The 20,855-nt window shown below is 47.9% G+C and overlaps 1 protein-coding gene across 1 annotated transcript in view; it reads right to left on the bottom strand.

Annotated features, from left to right (window-relative positions):
- Positions 1–19,905, bottom strand: part of FRMD4B (FERM domain containing 4B) — an 84,546-nt gene extending 64,641 nt beyond the window's left edge. The window contains exon 1 of the mRNA XM_010570703.1: positions 19,744–19,905. Within this exon, the coding sequence (XP_010569005.1) occupies positions 19,744–19,905 (162 nt within the window). The remainder of the gene's footprint in view (positions 1–19,743) is intronic.
- Between the last annotated feature and the right edge of the window lie 950 nt (positions 19,906–20,855).

The following is a 20,855-nucleotide window of genomic DNA, read 5'->3' as shown; positions in this document are numbered from 1 at the left end:
CAGCCCGCTCTCTGCAATTTATCAGCTCACCAAACACGCTGCCTGTAGCCCTTAAACGTATTACGATCTGATCACAGGTCCGTTTGTTCAGGAGAGCTGAAGGTCTGCCATCACGTGGTCATAAATAAGTTGCATGTTACCATCAATTAATCGTTTCATCAGCACACCCTTCAAGGCGGTGCGTATTTCTGGCTCTGACATACTGTTACCAATCTGCCCCTGTTGCGAAGTGTCTGATCCAATAGTGGTTTTAAATCATTCCCCATCTGTTGCTCTGAGATAGCACAAGGGTTGCCATTATTTAATTGCTAGCTTCTTTAGCTTTCACCCAGTGAAATCACATTAATCACTTCTGACTGTTTTAATTGCCTCAGTTGTCTATTGTTAAGTAAAAAAGGTTTCTATTATAGCAAACACATCCACAAAGCCTTGTGCTGAGGAGAAAGGAACGTTGCCAGGAAGATTAAAACATAGAAGAAATACCAACCATAATCTGTGCTTCTACTCAGCTATCCAAGGAAATTGCAAAGCACCTTAAAAGTAATTAACTTCATCACACCTCTGAAGATAGGCATGATATAATGATTCCTGATTTTGTTGATGAGAAAATGTAAGGATACAGCTTAAAAGTCTGATTTACAGATATAGATACAGATAACATTTAGTACCTGAGTCTCCAGGAATCTCACCTCAGAAGAAATCATACAGCTGCTTCCCAGAGTACCAGAAAGCTCAATCAAGAAGTTGCAGAAGATGCCAGGCTGCTCGACGATAAAGCACCACGAAATGCCGTTCCTGTGACAAACCTGTCACTCCCACTTGTATCACCAGAGCTCTACGTGGCGATGGGCTTGTCTCACCCCAGGAACACGCTCTTGCATGGTGGGACGCGACAGTAATGTCCACCTCCATGAACTATCTGCTGCTGGCTACAGCTCAAGGAAGAAGGGGGGGGTCTCTGGAGCCCCTTCTATTTGCTCCATGCACCCCTCTGCCCCCTCCCCAGCCCATGCACACACACCTGAGGGCCACATCCCTGCTAAGATGCCTTCCGCACCTGGGCCAAGAGGCACAACACGGATACTCACTGCGTGGCACCACAGCCCGGTCGAGGAAGGCAAATCTGCCAGTGTGGCTACCAGCTTTGCCTTTGTAGGATCCAATCCCTGAACAAAGTGGCATTAACTAGGGCAGTCCAAACATCAGCCCTTAGCCTCCTCTTGCAGATCCAAGGCTTCAGCAACCAGCACCCTGATTTCTGCAGCTGCGCAAGCGCTCACTCCAAGCATCCCCACCCCATTCCTGATGGGGCAGAGAGCACTTCACTTGGCTTACTCCGCACTTACAAACACAATCAGAAGCAAATCACTCCCAGTTACGATCACAGAGCACCACAAGCCCATCCTGCGTCAGGAATGTTGCCCACCGGAGAGGTCATCTCCAGGAGACAGCTCTCTCCTCGCATGGAGCTGCCTTCCCTGTGCAGGCAGGGCTCCAATATACAAGACAGTATTCCCATTTTGCAAGCCTCATTTGTACAGGGAGCAGAACCGAAAGTTTCAGAGGCTTTTGCAGCCACGAGACCACCTCACAAGCTCTGGAATATCAGTCGCCTTCCACTGGCCCTGTATTGTCCCAGCGCAGTGATGCAGAGGTGCGATGTGACTGCGGCGCAGCAATGCCACACGCTCCAGCAGAGTCACAGGTATCGATGGTCTGGTCCTCTCCTCTTGCCTGAAGAAAAGCTGGGAAGCTTCCAGACAAGGACTTCACCACCGTAGTATCATAGAATATATATAGGATTTTGGCCATGGAAGAGTGCCTCCAGCTCAGTGACTAGAGACCCTGAGCTCTTGGAGCCGAATCAGGGAAAGACTCATTTTTAACTCCCCCAATGACACCGCTGTGATTTATTTCCCCACAGCACATCCGCTCGCAGGCCTGTTTCCTCGGGCTCTGGGAAGGGACTCGTACTTTGCTCCCTGGCTCTCAGGGCACTGGGCTCCTCAAAGACCCAACACCCTGGGAGCCCCTTGAGGGTACATTTTCTTTCATCTTTAATTCAGTACGTCTTGCTAATCTGAACAATATAATTGATTTTCTATGTAGTTGGGGCAATCCATCACGAGATGAGCACAGCTGTCTGGCTCCATTAAGAGGTGGCGTGAGCAGTCTTGAGATATATGTACACACACATCTATGTTGTCAGCTTATTCTCATTGATTTTGCATTGTCTGTACAAATGAACAGTTTTGTTATACTTTTGCAACATGCCCCCAAGTTGGTCTTTTTAGCAGTTATTTTTAAAAGCCTGCTAATATTTAAGCTATTATCCAGTAAAAGAAGTAGCAGCACAAAATTCATGAAATATCCCTGTACCTCATCTCATTCCCAATAGGAAATTAGCAGAGCGACATAATACACAGCCCCATTTTTGGCAGAACCACACTGAGATACTGGGATTCTTATCGTTTCTCAAAGTCACTCATGCGCTTTGCCACAAGCAAGCAATAAAAACTCAAAAATGGACAAGAATGAAAAGGAGACAAACACTGTCCAATGCAGTAATAAAAAAATATTGCAGCCCTCCTAACTTACTGGCAGCGGGCTTTCAGCAAGGACGTGATTTACCCAGGTCTTCAGTAAAAAAGGCAGATAATGAAGGAGAAGAAACACATGATTCTCAGAATCTCCACATGTCGAAATTAAAGCATAGGGCAAGATTGTGATTCTATATAGCAGGTTAACATGTTCAGAAGGTTTCATATAGCTGGACCCCCCCCCAATTGTTTCCTCCATCTCACTTGTGGCACAGAAGTTAAGACAAATTGTCCATCTAAAAATCATCAAGACAGATTTTCCAAAACATCAGTCCTTTAAAAAGAAAAAAACAAGGCAGAGAAAAAAACCTAAACTATTTCTTGGCTACTTAGAGCAATTCCCTGTGATATCCTGAGCCTGAATGTTTATTTGGGGAAAAAAAACATATGCAGGATATTTATGCTGTTTCTCTTCAACAGAAACATCCTCCCTATTCGAAGCTGGTTGTTACATGCAATATTTTTAGACATCCATGTGTGTCATCCAGTTAGGAAAAAATAAGAAAAAGAAAAAAGTAATTAGACAGGGTGTAAACAGGAAACCTCAAAAAACTTAAGCAAAAAAAAAAGCTGACAGAATAACATATCTCCTGAAGTGTAGCTTAGGAATGGGAAATCATGAAGGTTTCTGGTCAGAAGCAAACCCGAATGTGTTGCACTCCCTCCAGACCAGATTTCACCTCCCAGAACTGGGCAAATTACAGAGACATCTCTTTGCCTAGCTGGCCATATGTCTCTGACTTCTATTTTTAAGCCTTTCTTGTTTTAAGAAGGTCTGGAGTCTTCACTACTAAAGAAAGCCAAAAAAACCCCAAACCCTAACAACTCTGTGGCCAAAGAAGAGAGGATTATACATAAGCTGCACATAATTGAGACAAAATTGGGAACTGTTTCTACCATTGAAATGCTCAGAGGTCTGTGCACACATCCCAGCTGTTCTCATTTGGGATGTGCCACAGTTCAGGCTTCAGCAGCCCACGTGCACACGCTGGTGGCACAACCGCATCGCACCAATGGATAACGTGACCTGCCCAGGGACAGGATGGCTGTGCCAGGATCCTGCATCCACAGAAATACGCATTGCTGGAAACTTTAAAACCACCCCCTCCATCCAGCGAGGCTTCACGTCTTTAATATGCCAAACTCCACGCAAAATCTTTTGCAAGTAGCAAACCTCTTCCCCCAGGTTTCCTCTACCCTTTGTCTCAAGGTAAACCCTTTTGCTCAGACATGGGTGTTACTGTGCACCCACGGGGGGTCTGCCTGGAAAACACCCGAGTGTGACACCAGGGATTCGGTCCCAGCTGCACAAAACTGCACGTTATTTCCATAAACTCCTTGCAGGGTAACCGTGTGAAATTAAACTTCACTGGCAGGTGAGTAAGCTCCGGAAGATACTTTACAGGCAGGAAAAAAACCTGCACTGATGCATCCAGTGGTGAGAGAGAAAGGGCAACCATTTTCACTGAATAAATGGCCAGCACACAGAGCCTTAAACCTGCAGTTTTAAAAGCAAGAAATTGGGCTGCAGTGCGTCATTAGGACATGGATTGTAAAAAATGGATCATTTATTCCTGAAACAGGCACATCACAGTGGCTCAAGCAGTCAGAGCACTGAAAAAAATCATATGCATGACAAAAAAGCAAAAGAGCAGCATTCCCACTCGCTTACAACATGCACGTGCTCGGTTAGGAAATGCTATCCCTTTGCCTCCACAAAGCCTGTGGCATAGGGGGGCCCAAAATCCTGCCATCCTCCTTTTGACCCGTGACTCAGAGGCAGCAGCACTGATTTGCAGGTATAGAAGCCCAGAGAACCAGCCTTGCACTTAGAAAAGAATTTCAGCTCAAAATCCCTACCTGAGCTATAAAGCATCACCAGTAATTTCCTGTAAGGGTTACCCCCCCCCCCCCACCCCTCTTCTGTAACTCATAAGCCTGTAAGAGATTTCAAAGCTTAATATTGAAGCCCCTACACTGACCTCAGATTTTCATCAGCATTTAGGTGTTGGTTTTTTTTTTTTCCTTCAGACCTGAAGGCATTTAGGATCAGATCCTCAGCTGCCTTAGATCAGCATTGCTTCATTGACTTGGATACAACTGGCCAGCTTACCTCTGGCCTGTAAATGTGCACAGCCTGATAAAAATATGAAATAAGATGTAACAATGTACTGCAATATGGAGCTGCCCTTTCTAGGCACATCTCAGGAAAATAAAAGCCTGTTGCTGTCCTTCTGGAAGGAAGGGGCCTGCATGCAGCTGGGGGGAAGAGGGAAAAAAGTTATAATGGTTTAAATGACCTCAGAGTTTCCTGGTGTGTCTGTTGGGAGAGCAAAGCCTCGTCATGTTCCAGCACTTGGAGTCCCTCAAAGCTTTAAGGAATAAGCAGAAAAATAACAAACAGGAGTTTGGTTTTATACCAGCATTTCTATGGAAAGTTTTTAAAGGATCCGTGTAGGTCTCCAAAAATGCCTTGATGCACATTTCTTATCAGCCTATTAGCAGCCCGTGGGTCCTCCCCGACCCAGCATAGGTGCCTGTCACTGAGTGTCCCATGGTGGGAGATGCTCAGGAGGAAACAGATGGCTGGGGGGCTGGAAATGCTCCACCCTCCCACGGGTGAAGATCTGGGGGGGGAAACATGCCCCCATCCCACTGCCACGTCACATCCCACTGCGTGCCTCTCCATCACCTCTTTGTCAGCAAGGGGTGCAGCAGAAAAGCCCCCAGGTGATGCCTCCTCTGCACGGTTGCCCTCCCCTTGAAGACTCCTGGACTCACCAATATCTCCTGCAAAACACAAAAGGTTGGCTCTGGGTCCAAAAACCTCAAGTTTTCCCCCAGTCTCTGCACACCGCAGGCCAGGCAGCCAGTGGGTTCCCTGCCATGGCATCCCAGTCTGACTCACGCAGATGTGATAAACTTGCCGTGATCCCTTCGAAGGCGACAGCACAGCTGCCACCAGCTTTACAGGGGGCAGACCATGTCTCCAGACATGCTGCCTCTCCTTCCTAATCTTCAAGTCATAAAGAAACCTTTGGCTGAAGTCCTGGCTCCAGTGTAGTCAATGAATTTTGCTGTTAACTTTAACAGGGCCAGGATTTTGCCTTAAATCATTTATCTTGCTATTAACCTTAACAGAAGCCAGTATCTGCGTAACATTAAATAGCCAGCAATACACTGAAGTGCTCAGCTACATCTTTCACCCTTCGTGCTATGGCAAGCCACCTTGTAGGACCCATCTCACCTCACCAGGGTGACTCCCAGTGCCACCCCCGTCCTTCCCAAGGGCTGCAGAGCTCACCCTGGCTCTGCACGCTCCTGTCCCGACACTTATGGGGTGTTTACCCACAGCGATTGCAGGGACTGTACAGAGCCATTCCCAACCTCAGGGTGTCCCTGTGCTTCTTGTCTCAGGACCGGCCAGGCACAGACAGTCACTTGAAGACCCAACTGAATACAACATGCACAGAAATAATGTTTTAAGATGAGACAGGCTGGAGAAAACTTACTTAAGTGCAAGCTGGTACAAACGCTCCTTTGATGATGCTTTCCATGGAAATATTGGCTCTGCTGAAGTTTGGCAAAGAGTTAGAGATAAAACACAGTGCCTGGAACAGGGGGCCGAGAGGCTCTCTGAGTTGCATGGCACCTTCCTAAAATAGCTACATGAACTGAAGATACGATGAAAAAACTGGCTCCTGCAGAGCATCAACTAACTTTCATGTAAGCCCCTACCAGCTGAGCCAGTACAAAAATCTGGCAAAGCAACAGCCCAAGTGCTCTCCCTCGCTGCAGGGACTGTGGCTTTTCAGGGCCGAGTGCCAACACGTTTCCCATGTGATTCTCCTTTTTCCAATTTATTCTACTATTTCTCATTGCAGGGAATGGCAAATCTAAGGGACTCTTTCACTTGCTTTATTGGTGGTTTGCTGATTTGTACAGGACAACAGGCACAGCCTTTTGTGGTCATTAGAAAGATCCCACTCACTGGAGCAGGTTGTGGGGCTCTAAATCTCATCCTCCTCTCCCAAGATGCTCAAATGCAAGGCTCAGAAGTAATGATGAGCACACTGATTAAAAAAAAAACCAACAAAACCAGTGACAAATGAAAATCCAGGGAACAAATTAATTCAGTCTTCCTCAAAATGATAAACACTGTATCCCAGCCAGGAGATAAAGCCCTTTTTGTCAAGGGCAAAATATAAACAGGAGAGCTACTGCTTCTTAGTCTCTACCAGGAACACGCAACGTAAAAAACTAACCCCTCTCTTCCCCACAAGGAAATTTTGCAGCGTGGCTGCCTTTCCTGATGCTACCGATGGTGGTTTCACATACTCGCTGCTGCTCCCTCCCACGCGAGGGTGCAGGGGGTGTTCACCCACGCACGACCTGTGCACCAGCACGCGGATGAGCGTGCTACCAGCTCACAGGCAGCATCGGTTCCCGTGGCACGAGGCACAGAGACAACCTGCTGCAGAAGAGCCTTCGCCAGCTCTGCTGGCCCCATACTTTTCAGCTGACAAGCAGCATCCAGACAGCATTTCACCTCTCCTGACACCGCCAAAGGCCACAGGGTCTTGCTGGCTGCGTTATCAGTAGATGCTGAGTCTCTCTGACAGAGGGGAAGTGGTTAGGCATGTTCTTGAAGGAACAGCCCCCTCGTTGCATCGGTATTCTCCTCTTATTAAATAAAGGTGTCTCATTCTCAAAACGGAAATGTTTCTCAAACAGGTCACGTCATTCCACGACTGCTGATGTTACCATTCCTACCACTTTGCAATGTATTTAAAAGATCAGCAAGAAAAGAATAGACAGGCAACTCTACAGCTAATCCTAAAAATCAGGAAAATTAATAGGAAACAATCAGTGCAAATCTGCCACAAATATCAAGTCAATGAAATACTTCATCCAACATCTGCTTTCCTTGGCAGAACACAGCTAATAAATTAGTGTCTGGTGGAGACACGCTTATCACCGGCAGCACTGAGACATTGCTGTCGGGTCATTACCGCACACAAGCCCATGGTAATGTTTTGTTCCAGTGCAGTCTCCTGGAACTCGGCGGGGGGGAAGATCCTGTGGGATCAGAGAGCCTTCCTGAAGCTACTCAACAGAAATGCAGCGTTGGCCCCAGAAAGGGCACGACGTGGAGGCAGCAGCATCCTCTGCCCTTGAATGAGCGGTACCCACCGCAGGGCAGGACCGGGCGCCTGCCGTCCTGCGACCTGTTCTGACCTTTTCTCTTCAACCAGGAGGTTGGACACAAATCAGTTAAGCTCCTGCTTCTTTGCTTAAGTCTCTACAATGTGAATCTCAGGAGATATTCTGTGCAGAGTTTCTGGTAACTTTTCCTGACACACTTGAAACAGAAACTCAGCTTTCCCTGTTATGGGAATAGTTACAGAAGACTAAAAATTGCCCTTAGAGCAGGGTTTCCCATCCCCAGAGACCCACACCCTGCCCTTGATGCCTCTTTGTCTCTCCCCAGCCCTGAAAAACTCTTCCCTGTTTCTTTGATAGCATCTCACAGGCTGCTCCTCTGTCCCCCCCCACCGCACTTCTCACTTCACCACCCCCCTGCTCACCCCTGGGCTGGGTTTTTGAGGGATGGCTCCTGAGGCAGGAGACGTAGGCAGAGCAAACCTTGACCCAATATCTGCCATCCTCTCCAGGCAGAACCATGTCCTCTGAGAGCATCTTGCATCTTTTCCCCTCCTACCCCATTGGGGTCCTTGCACCCAGGTTCATCCCCCATCCTGTCCCCATCCTTCCCCTGGACTTTTGCAGCCACTCATGCTTGGCAGCAGCCCTTCAGGAAACTCAGGTGCCAGCCTAGAACAGACATTAGGCAAGCAGGCAATGAAAAATAATAATAATAATAATAAAAAAAAGGCTATATCACAAGTCCATCTGAATTGCCTTTAAATCTGTAACTCTCTAAAAAAAAAAATAATGCAAAGAGCAAGCAAGTAAGCCAAGAAAAGCCTGAAATCCTAAGCTCTCTGGAAGAAGTCAAAAAAGCAGGTATTGGCTGCAGCGGGCGCTGAGCGGCATTTCTGCAGCGGTGCTGGCAGCGAGGAGGAGCCTGCCCAGCTGCCAGCACCTTGCCAGGCACTCAGGGGGGTTGAACAGATTTGGACTGCTCCACACTCCACTTCTAAAGCAAAACAAGCACTTCAGATCAAAGGCTCTTTCTCAGCAGCCGTTAACGAGCTCCATGTGCACTGCTGCATCTCCAGCACCAACCGCTCCATGAGGGGTTTTTTTGGGGCAAGAGGGGTGGGGACCTTATGGATGAGACATTTAAGAGTTACATGGTGAAAGGAGCTACTGTACCAGGCACTGACCGCCTCTTCTCGGGACTTATGAATCTGTGCTTTGTTCAGTTTAAATCGTATCTCAAAAGCAGCCTATAAGGGAAATCTCTGAAAAGGGGTTTTCTCTATACTCAGAAGTTACAGACCTGCTCTCCAGCTGCAGCAAAGTTACCAGAATGAAGCTTGGATGTAGCACTTTCCTAAAGCAGCCAAGGCAGTACTTATAACAAAGGCAGGAAAAAGCAGCTGTAAATGCTGGGAGTAAACAAACAGCCCCTTATCTCCACGACGGGGTGCAAGAGATGCAAAAAAATTTTTATGGACTGATCTCTCAGGGCAGAGAAAAGAGCAAGCAAGAAGGTTTCAGCCTGCACTACTGAAATACCCCAAAACAAACTGGCTTTGCTCTGTGCTGTTTTCTGGCTGCCTGCACTCCCGCACTCACAGCTCCGAGCTCTGCTTGATGTTTTAGTCGGGGCACAATGTAACAGCACTAAACAACGTTATCTATTGCTGCTAAGCATCCGAAATTAAAATATAGCCTCTTACCTCCGAGCCACACGCCCTGCTGGTTTAAAAGGACTGGAGAAACCCAAGAAGTACTCAACAGCGTGCATGTACTAAGCCTTCGTGTTTTCTGTACATTTGAGCTGGGGGAAGAAGGGAGACACGATCCTGGACTTCTTCCGTTGCCATATAATCTCAAGGAAATGACCTTCGCATTTGTTGCTTTGATTACAGATTCAGAAACAAAAGCCTCTCCAGCATGAGTCAGGGGACACAAGAGGTTGAAACGTGATTGTTAAAAATGGAGGCGAACTGGGAAAGCATTACCATTATTTTTGGTTTTCCTTTGCAATATTAACCCCTTTATTATGGAGCAAAGCCAAGTAGAAAACCAGCAGTTACCGACCAAAGGCATAGTACGAGGTACCAGCCCCGGGGCAGTAAGGCACTTTGCTGTTGGACCACGGGTCCCTGCCAGCCCCCCTGTGCCGCGGCAGCCGGCCGAAGACCCCCACGCCAACGGCTCGGTGTTTGTTGGGAGCTGCCATCTCCCCTCTGGCTCTTCCACCCTACGCATCCCCATCCAGGGGACGGAACGAGCCTTTATGCTACAACTTGGCACAGAGTTAAAACTTCAAGCCGCCTCCACGTTCGACCCCCGCGAGCAGGGGCTTAGCCCCGCGGCAACAGGGAGGCTCATCTACCCATCTGAAGGTAAATGGGTAAATGGAGATAACCGGAGCTTGTCTTCTCAGGATGCCTGTTCTCATTTCATACGCTCCCGTCTCCATAGTCCCTTGCTGCAACAGACACCCGCAGGTACAGCGTTTCACTGGATTTCCCAAACTTCTTCCCAAAGCACAGGTCTGCTGCCTCTGATGTGGGCTACCGCACATCAGGGAGGGAACCAGGAGCGCTGACAGAGTTCACACCCTTGGCTGTCAATCTGAATTTGTTCTGGGGTCAGGGTTGGTCTCCAGGAGTGCAGTTTGCTGCTGGTAGAGGTGCAGGAATAAGTCATCTACCTGCTGTTCTGCTGCTCCCTTTCCAGGACTGTTTTCTGTGTACAAAACACCAAGTCATACTCATCTCCCTGATTTCTCCCCCTCTGGCGCATCAACCTACGAGGCTGCGCACACCTCTGGGCTTTGACACAGCAACACTAACTGTGTAACTGTGTCAGGCAGACCACAGGTATCACACAAAGGCACAAAAACTGAGCTCTCCTCCAAAAGAAATGCCAAATGACTATATAACACTGCTTTCACTGAAAACAGAAAAAAAACCAACACAGAAAACCAAAGAACTGCGCACTCAAATCCAGGAGCCTGTAACCTCCAGAGCTCCAAACATGACCTCAATGCAGTACACAAGAGGTACAAGATCTCAAATTTACACATGCAGTTACTTCAAAATCTAAAATACAAGCCTGTTCCTCCTTCACAAACACAGCTCAGCATTATTAATTTCCTTTTATGCGACATGAGTATGGGTACCCAGGCTTTTAAAGCAAACCACTGACTCACATCCTCTGGCCACTTAAATTACAGTAACAAGACTGATGCCAAGGGAACAACGCAGCCCAGGACCACAGCATCCAACGTGGGCTGGAAGATACAGGCCAGGGGGAACATCACAAAATGCTACCAGAGCAGAGAGGAGCTCTGGACACACACCAAAACGACCTCACCTGGGAGTGAGAAAGACCTGTTCCCTTTAGCTGGATGCTCTTTGTCAGTTATTTATGCTCCCAACTGAGCAGCCGCTATGCACAGAGAGAACAAACTATGAAGACTTTTACCACCCTAATTTTTATAATCCATGGATCTATTTTAATAGAAAAAAAAAAATGAAGTTCAACACCTGGAACAAAGTAACTTGCATTTATCGGAATGGGAATCAGGAACCTTGGGGTCAAACTTTTGAAAGCAACACCTCAGAGACATGTGGCTCCCACTTCTCAGAGCTACCGAGCCCTCTTGGTCCACCTAAACTCCCCCAAAGAGAAGACTCTGTGTACCGAGCATTTGAGGCCAAGAACGGGCTCCATTAAGCTGCAGAGCGCTGTGTAAAGCCAGAGTCTTACTGACACTGCTGGGAAGAGAAGCAGGGCTGCCTGGTCCACAGGATCAAACAGCGTGAGTCAGCCCTGATCCCCTCGCCTGGGGCTGCCTCTGTAAATTGCCATCAATCCAGACACCTCCAGAGGGCAACTCACCCCAGCTACCCCAGACACCTGGGATGCAGTGAGGTGCCAGAGGTGTCTCGCCCTCCTTGTTTAATGCAGAGGAACTAGCTTTGATCAAATATCCACCTTTTAAATAGCTGCAGACAAAGAGGTTTGGGTCCTCCCCCCCGCCCCCAAAATTACTTTGTAAAAGCTAACATTCTGATAGTCATGAGACTACAAAAGCTCTCCGTACAATGCTCAGGATCAGAGTTTTATAAAAAAACAAAAACCAAAAAAACCCCATAAGCTGGCCCCACAGTGGGCAGAAGGATGCCAGGTCAGGTCCAGCCAGCTGGTCCAGACTGCACCAGCAACCTAAGGGGTGGCAGCTGAGACAGTTTTGGGAGAGTATTTCAAGAATAACAAACTTGCATTTGTCTCCAAAACACAGACTCCAAAGCCCCAAAATAAGATGGAAAATAGACAATGAGTCATTTTTCCTTAGAGAAATGATGTGAAGGGTACCTGGGTGGTGCCAACTTCTGCCCTGCTGGGATAACCACAGGGACAGGAATAGCTGGAAGAGGAGAAGAACACAGCTTCTCGGAGGATCCAGGGCTTCCAAACAAATACAGATCTGGGCTGTGTAATTCAGCTGTACTTTGGGCCACAGATAGTTTTTCTAAACAAGAAAAATTAGAGTTTAAAAGAAATACAGCATGCCCGTAAGAGGTTTCAGCAGCGGGAAGCTGTTGGAGCAGCAAGAGTTGAGCAGGGAAAAGTCTCTAACTCAGAGGCCACCAGAAGAACTCCAAGCTGGGGTTTAAGGGAAGGCAGCGTTGTGACTCCTTGCGAAAGGGTACGTAACCCTACAGCAAATGCAGCACACCCCAGCCTCTCTGAATAAGGTGAACAGATGCAATGTGCTTGATACTAGAGAGGAATTACTCACTCCCACTTTGCTACGGCTTAGCAAACACCAACTTGCATGCCGGCTAAGTGCACCTGCCCAACCAGATTCCTGATGGGCTTCATCTACACCAACATACTTGCTCTCCCAAAACAATTGTGGCAAGAAGACGCTGCCAGTCTGGCATCAGTTGAACGACTCCACACTCAGCACAATGGGGACCTCTTTGCCTAGGGCAGCCACCTTTCTGGAGATTGGTCCCCTCTTATTTTTCTCCTATCTGTCTACAACCTCAGTTTTCCTTTCCTATTGCACTTCTGCTGCCTTTTTTTTTCCTACTTGTTCGTCTTCCCACACTTTCTTGCAAGTCTGTGCTCAGTTGGGAGTATCGAGGGGTTTGGCATACACTTTTTTTTAATTCCCTGGTCTCTCCCCTCTCCTTCCTTGCTTGCACAGCCTGTACTTTTCATGCCATGTAATTCTTGCACTGCCCTCTCCTGCTCTTCCAGCTTCTCCGCTGCCATCCTCCAGTCCTTTGCCTTCCTCGCACATGCACAAGCCAGTAACCTGCCTGCACGAGATATCAACACACACAGCCTTCTCACACCGTACACCCTCTGCCCAGCCCACATCACCCTACCTAGAAACCACTGGCCCAGCAAAACATAGAACCAGGACACTCAGAAAACAGCACCTAATTAGCAGCAGCCCTGCGGTGCAAGTGCTGTATACATTAACTTCTCCATCACCACTCCCAGCTCTGCTAGTAGCACACGTTTACACCCGATAGCAAGAAGGAAGATGAGCACTGGGGCACCCATCACTGGGACAGCACCTATTCTACATCTGCTGGAACAGCAGCGACGGAAACATCATGGTCTTAAATCTAATGTTGCTTGGACTGTCAATGATGGCTTTTCATGGCTGAAAACAAGCACATTCAGGTTATTCTCAGCATTTTGATGCCCCTTACTCTCCCCACCTCTCATTCACCAACATGCAAAGCTGATGCATGTTTAAATGAATGACTAATTAGCAGAAAAAAGTGTACATGTGTACTTGTGTGTGGGAGGGTATTTAGGCTAATATATTCCAGCGCTGATAGCTTTATCCTCTTTGCAGTCTCTGAGAATGAACTGGCCTCCATCTGTACAGAAGATTAGTAGAACTACTAATCGCTAATTATGACTCAGAGGTTTTAAGAGCAACACAGACTGTACAAGGGTGGCCTGATTTTTAGAAAATGAGGAGACAAAGATAGCACAGTGTTATTTTAAGCACATGGACAGTCCATCCAAGATTGCAAAGAACTGCAGTGACAATGCTAGCAAAAGGAGTGACAGAAAACTAAACACTCAGAAGGACAAAAAATGAAGTCTGGGAAAAACCAGCACGTGCCTGAAACTTTTAATTTACCTTTTCATAAGCCTCTTGTCCAGTCAGAGCAAGCTGGCCAGCCTCTCTGCACAAGACCGCAATGGAGATTTATCCAGGCAAGTTCATACAGTGATACCTTTGTACAGGAGTCCGCGTCTGAAAAGTGGCGCCAGCAACATTTGAAATCTAACGTATTTTGTGAAATGCGTCAGATCGAAGAAAAAAAATATTTATACAGGCCAAAGCGGTTAGTGAATAGAAGGCACTGTTTGAAACTGGCACCGTGACACCCTGAAGGAAATGAGATGAAGTTCACAGTCTGGTTGTGAAGTTAGTCTGCTAGGGAAGAGGGAGGAGTGGTACCAAAAAAAAAAATCGTATTTTTGTTTGAATAAACTCTCTTGAACAGAAAACGTTATATCGTGAGCTCAAATGGAAACACGTCTGGCAGAGAGCTTTGGAAAGCTGCTGCGGGAAGCGTGTAAAGCCAAGTTTAACTCTAAGCTGTTAGGAGGCGGTGCCCAAAGTGGGTCCTGTTCTCAGCTCTGCAAGAGGCTCCCCAAAGCCCCAGCTGCAGGGAAGCCTCCACATGCCCTGTTTGGACGTGATGAGGGTTTCAAGCAGAGCCAAAGCTCTGCAAGTGATGTACAAGCAGTGTCACAGCATTAGATCAGATCACTTCAAAAAGAGAAACAGCTGGATGAAAGCAGTCAGAGCAAAGCTTTTCCAGAGCAACTGGTAATCCCCAGCCCCTAAGTTTAAATCTTTGAAGGGACACATATTCAGCGTTCTCTAAAAAGGTCTTCAAGCTCCCTTTGGAAAGCCCTGACCCATAAAGAGGCCCAAGATGCTTCCTCCAAGCATCGCTCCCAGGGTCTGTCTGGTGTGGAGGAAGGAAAGCTCTGCCCTGACAACACAGCACTTCCCCTTCACGCTCATCCTCACCACTCCAGCGCCACATTGTGAAAAGAGAAGAAAAAAGGGCATCTCCAGTTTGTTGTCAGCAATTTTTACGATGAAAAGTTAAGGTGTGGTAAGCAGAGGAAACATGGTCCTCGCTATCCAAACCAACTACGTTAGCATCATAGGAAACAGAAGTCAATCGCTTCCTCTCACTCCTCCACCCCAGGTATGTATGGGATGGACACATGTACAAAGCATATTTGTTGTGCTTCATCAGCAAAATTTTTTTCACTTCACACAGAGGAAATGACCTTTCAGAGGTTAAAAAGCACTCTGTCCAAAAAAACCCACATGAATTCAATTTACACTTTTACACCAGAGATTGTTAGCCAAATTGCCAGCGTAACTGAATAGCTTAATTGCAAAGACACTCCCATACCTGGTTTCACGTCCAGCAAATATTAATCACAACATGTATTCTGCAGGGAGTTTGGGGACAGTTTGCCTGGTTTCTCTTTTCCACTTTGCATCGAGCAGACTTACTGACATCCATTTTAACCCTGACACTAAAGCACTCACTTGACCAGTTTTTAATTTATAAGAGTTAGTTGCATTATCAAATGGACTTTGATGCAATGTTTCTTTCATGCTTAAAGCATAGGGGCTAACAAGGAATGACTGGGCTGTGGGATGTATAGGTGAGAACTGGTATTCATACCTCAGGGGAAGACGTGCACCAGAATGTGGTAGTGTTGACATCCCAGCGGAATTCAGGCCAGTGATAACATAAGCAACTAAACACAAGACAGATGTTGACTGTGAAAGTTTTGGGCTTTGCCACTGCTTATTAACCTCATTTATGTACAAATTTCACTTTCTGTTTTACCGCTCTATAATTAGATTTAAGACAGGTGGCCTATAATGCCAGCATGTGGAGAGCCCTTCCAAAACCTTTATTTTGGAAGAAGTATCAGGACACCCATAAATGCAACACTTTCCCATTGTGGGCATTGGGGCAGGGGGGCTCTGGGAAGACCCCAAAGCCCGGCTGGCAGGTCAGAGCACTGTGTGCCAGATCTCCACAACAAAATACAACCCTCGCTCCATTCCCTTGTAGGAAATGGGTGCCCGTGGATGAAAGCATCTATGCCAAATTCTCACCTAGGATTTTTTCCAAGTCCTAATAGCCCCAATAACTCATATTGACTTGTTGCAGTTCGAAGATCTGTGCCAGCTCTTCCATCAGCTGTCTCTGCAAGTCTCGTTTTTTTCTAGGACAGGCTTTCAGATGCTCTCTGCCACAGACAAGACAATGTTCCCTGGCATACAACCCAAGCGCTCACAGAGAGGATAAACTCACATACTGTACAACCCTCCTCCCCTCACATGGGTTCAGAGGTTATTTCAGAGTGAAATGGGACACCCCGTCAGCACTTTGGCTCAAACTCCTCCAGTTGAATAGGCTCTGGGCAAATGGGACATCCCTTCTCTTTTGGCAGATGAGACAGATGATGGCAAGCGCCCTGGAGCAGAGACCAGCTCGGGGAAGTGCCTGAGCTTGGCTTGCTGGGCTGGGGCTGAAGTCCCTGCACCGGTGACCGGGTGAAACAACAGCCAGTAAGACCTCGGAAGGTGCTTCCCACACACACACGCTAGAAACGAGGGCTAAAGAGAAGGTGACTGACAAAAGCTGGTTTGTTCTTGCTGGGTTTTGGTTTGGTTGGTTGGTTTTAGTTTTGTTTTTGGCTTTTTTTTTTTTTTGTACTTAAAGCTGCTAAGGCAGGTAAAGGCTTTATGCCGGCAGAGAGGATTTCAGCCAGACAGCTCTGCCCGCGTGACAACCTCTGCACCTGCCGACTTCAAAACACACAGGCAAGAGCCCTGCGTAGAAGCACGAAGGCGTTAGTGGTTCCTCTGTGCTGGGACTCAAGCTCAGGTCTCACGTGAGGCTAGCAAGCATTTTATATTTAAAAAAAGAAAGACCAAAAAACCCCACAACCACCATAACAAACTTAGCAGCCCAAGGAGAAGAAATCCTGCTGGCTTTCCTTTCACCATAATAATGTACTAATGATTAAAAAGGGACCTGCTAGCAGTGTCCAACTCACCCGAAAATAGCCACTGAGCCACAAAACATGAACCCGAAATATGGATCAAAGCAAACTGAAGCCTCTGGGGCTGACCAGCAGCGCAAGTGCCTGTCACCTCACCCTTCCCTGCATGTCCCTTGCACGTAGCTCAGTGACAAAGTTCTGACTTGTTTCCCAATTTGTTACACCATGTACAGCTCAGGGAGTCCTCAGAGAGGGCGAAAGTATAAGTTTAGTCAAAAGAGCCTTTATATACAGTCCGTGGTATTTTTCACACTTGGAACATGAATGTGAAGGAGTTACAGAAATATGAACATTCTTGATGAAGCCAAGGTGTGAAAGGACTTTGTTAACCACCTGTCCACATGCCAATATTAATAAGGACACAAGGCAAAAACGTGCTTTCATGTGGCTGCACTAACTACAGGACTTCTAGCAAAAATTTGAGAAGACAAATAGTATCCCTGGCAGGTAGGAGAGTGTTGTTATTTCCATTTTACAAACAACAGAGGCACAGAGAAGGAAAACAATCTGCCCAAGTTAATGCAGGATCTGTGGTAATGATGGGAGACAGTAACTCACGTCCAAGATCAGAGCCTAGTCCCACAGACACTGGAACATCCACCTCCTCTGAGGAGCAACCCCGTGGAGAGCTCTGCACTGCATGTTTTGCTCCTGTATTGCTCCAGTGAGCCCAAGGTGAACAAGTGTAACACAACAGGGCTCAGAGTACATCTCTGCATGCAGGGGTCATCCAGCTGCCATCTCTAGAGGTTCCTACAGCTTCAAGTGTTTAAAAAAGAATGGAGAAGAAAAATACTGTTTGATTCAACCTCTTACAGGGCTCTGATATCCAAACAGACCGGTGACATTTAATGCTGTGTGCTCGGTCCTGCACCCACCAGACTTGGACACGATACCACCAGTGGTTTTAACAGCAAAGAGCCAAGAGTTCAGCACAAAAAGCAATGCCTTACACAACCCAAAAGGGAAGAGCTGCAGGGCATTCTTTCAGCCATCTCTCTTTAATACAGCCTGAATTACCCCTAGGAAATTCCTGATGTTAAAATGTGAGCATCACCTTGCTCCTGCCTGGTTTCATCTCCCAGGGATGGCCCTCAGAGCAGCGAGCATGGACCAACAGGTCACTGCATGTCCCCAGCAGTCCGGCTGTGCTCTCCTCATGGCTGTGACAAGCTGCAGGCAGAGGGGGACAGGGAAGGGGCACTCCCTGTCCACCCCCTGGCTTAAGGGCCACCTGGAAGGACAACAGAAGGACCCATCTCCTCTTTTTACCCATTTTCACATCCCCACTTTAGGACACATGCACAAGTCCGTGATGCCTTTCATAAAGAAGACAAGACAGATTAATCCACCAACAGCCACTAGGACACAGTAAGTTTGGGCAGAGATACAGTCACGCTTTGTTTTTGACCAAAAAAAATCTCCTTTCTCTTTGAGCCAACCATCAGAGAATCGCAGCTGAACAGGCTGAATACAGCTGTTGTCAGAGCTAGTCCTTACTGAGCCATTATTCCAGCCCTGAAACGATGGGGTTTGCCTCCATGGGGATGCAGCAGCGAGCGAAGGCGGTCCGAGCTCCACACTCTTTATGTGAGCAAACTCCAAAAATAACACCCACACAGTACAGGTGTAGCTGGCTTTTATTTATAGAGAAATAAGGAAGCCAGGGCTGCATCCCCACATTTCTTCAGGTCAGTAAAGGTGGGCAAACGGAGAGCAATGATGCCTGCACTCCTGCATTCCCTAACTGTACGTGATCCATATTCCTCAAGTGACACACGCGTCACATAAATCACAAAGTGTTTACATCCATCATCTGTACGAGATGCCAAGATGCATTCAAGCACTTGGAAGCACTTGTATCACTGTAAAGCTGTTCTCCCACTCCTGGGCATACCTTAAAGCTAAATAGCAACAGATCTCTTTGGGATTAAATGGGCACAGATGTCTTTTTAGCATGACTTTCCCATGGAAGTTAAATCCTGATGGTTCTGGAGAGCTGTTTGCTGCAAGCTGTGTCATTCTCTGTATTGCAACATACCAGGGAGAGGGGAGAAGCAGCTTTGAAATATTCAACATAACATAGCAAACACACACACTGACGCTGTGACCAGGCACACATCGCAAGTTTACACGCGAGACAAAAATACAGACACAAAAATAAATAACTGCCAGCAAAAACAGACTCCAAAAAGAGTGACACCACCCTAACTGCAACTGGATACTACAGTAACTGCAAGTACGGTGCTGTGTTTTTTGCCTGCAGGAAGGGGAGCCTCCCAGCTGTTGTTTCAGTACTCACTGCAGCCCCCCCAAACAGCAATCCCTTTGCAAGTCAAAGTACTATCACCTTACAGTCTGCCACTATTCAGCGACACAAACAGCAGAAAAAGCTACAGCCGGTCTCTCCCACGGCAGCATCCAGCATCGTGCTGAGAGCCGAGCTCCGTCTCCCACATCCCAAGCGCGAGGATGGTGATGGCAGCGAAAGGGGCTCCGAGGGGCTGCGATACAGGGGGCACTCGGCTGCCGAAACACTTTAAACTGGCTGAAAAAACCACAGTTAACATGGAAAATATGTCCCCCAAACCCTGAATTGAAGGCAGATGCACAGCGTCGGCTGTTTGAAAGCAAAACATCGGGCATCAGCTCAGACCGGGATTATAAACCTGCCGAGCATCTCCACAGCGGGGCTGCGTGAACCGCGGCTGCGGCTCGATGCTCTTCGCCTCCCCCGGGGTGTGCGCGCCGGGGAATCAGGCAGGCGAGCCAGCACGTGTCCGTCAGGTGGCACGACGCTGTTTTTTAACAAAACCCGGGGTGATTACCGGGGGATTTTTACCTGGTAGACGTCCCGGAGGCCGCACCACGCTCGCAGGGCTTGCCGGCATGCCCGCAGCCGGGCAGCGTACCACCTCCTCAGAGCTGCCACCGTCACCGTCCAGACGAAGCGGCTCCCGCTGAACAGCAGATCCTCCACCCCGCACATGAACACCGAAGCCATGAGCTCGTCCGCCGGCAAAACAAAATCTCCCCGTCCCGGCTGGCTCCCGCTGGCTCTCGCTCCCTCGTTCAGGCGCCTGGCATGACGGCAGCCCGGCTTTATACGGCGGGCGGAGGGCAGGGGTGTTGCGCAGAGCCAGGGTCAAGCCTTAAAACAAACTCTTCTTTCACGACGCTTCCTGGGCAGATTCCCAGGCATGCCCCGGCCAGCGGCGCCTGAAGCCGAGCCAGAACTGCAGTAGCTCAGCCTTACCAGCAGCTCACACAGCAGCCTTGTCCTTCTTAGCAGCTTATATAAATCTCTGTTAAGCTCCAGTAGCTACCACTATGTTTTCTAATTAAATTTTAACCCTTTTGCCATATGCCCCGACAACAACCCCATTTCGACGCTACAGGAGAAGGGAACCGCTCGGCAGCGTTAATCGCCGCCGCGCTTCGCTTAGCCGAGCAGGCGATCCACGCACAGCTCTCGCCTGACACACGGCATTATCTGCCTCCGACACCTCATTATCTGCCACGCAGGGAACAAAGCTGTCATCGTTTTTCTCCCGGATGATCCCGTGCTCAAATTATACCCTAGAAATCCTATTTTAAAAAAGCACCTCCAGCAGCCAGCGAGCGGAGGGGGAAAGAAAAAAAAAAAAAGGGGTCAGAATACTCCTGCAGAAATAGATGCACTAACTTCTCTTCCAGCTCGCATCGCGGCAGATGCCCACAGCACAGAGCCATTTCTCTGCTCCACACCTCCCCCTTGGCTGTTGCATCGTACCAGTTAAATGCTCAACAGCTGCTAAAGAGGTGATTTTGCTCTACTCTTAAACTAACTCCATTAATGCAGCACTTGCTGCATGAGAAAAACAAAGCTACTCATGCTAGCTGAGCTCTTCACAAACAGCCCACAGCAAATAAACACTGAAATAATAGCCCACAAGAGACTCCAGCCTTGCCTTG

Source organism: Haliaeetus leucocephalus, unplaced genomic scaffold, assembly GCF_000737465.1.
Source record: "Haliaeetus leucocephalus isolate CR32 unplaced genomic scaffold, Haliaeetus_leucocephalus-4.0 Scaffold2, whole genome shotgun sequence".
Classification (NCBI taxonomy): Eukaryota; Metazoa; Chordata; class Aves; order Accipitriformes; family Accipitridae; genus Haliaeetus; species Haliaeetus leucocephalus.
Note: the sequence above shows the minus strand (reverse complement) of the source record. Positions and strands in the feature narration are given on the sequence as shown.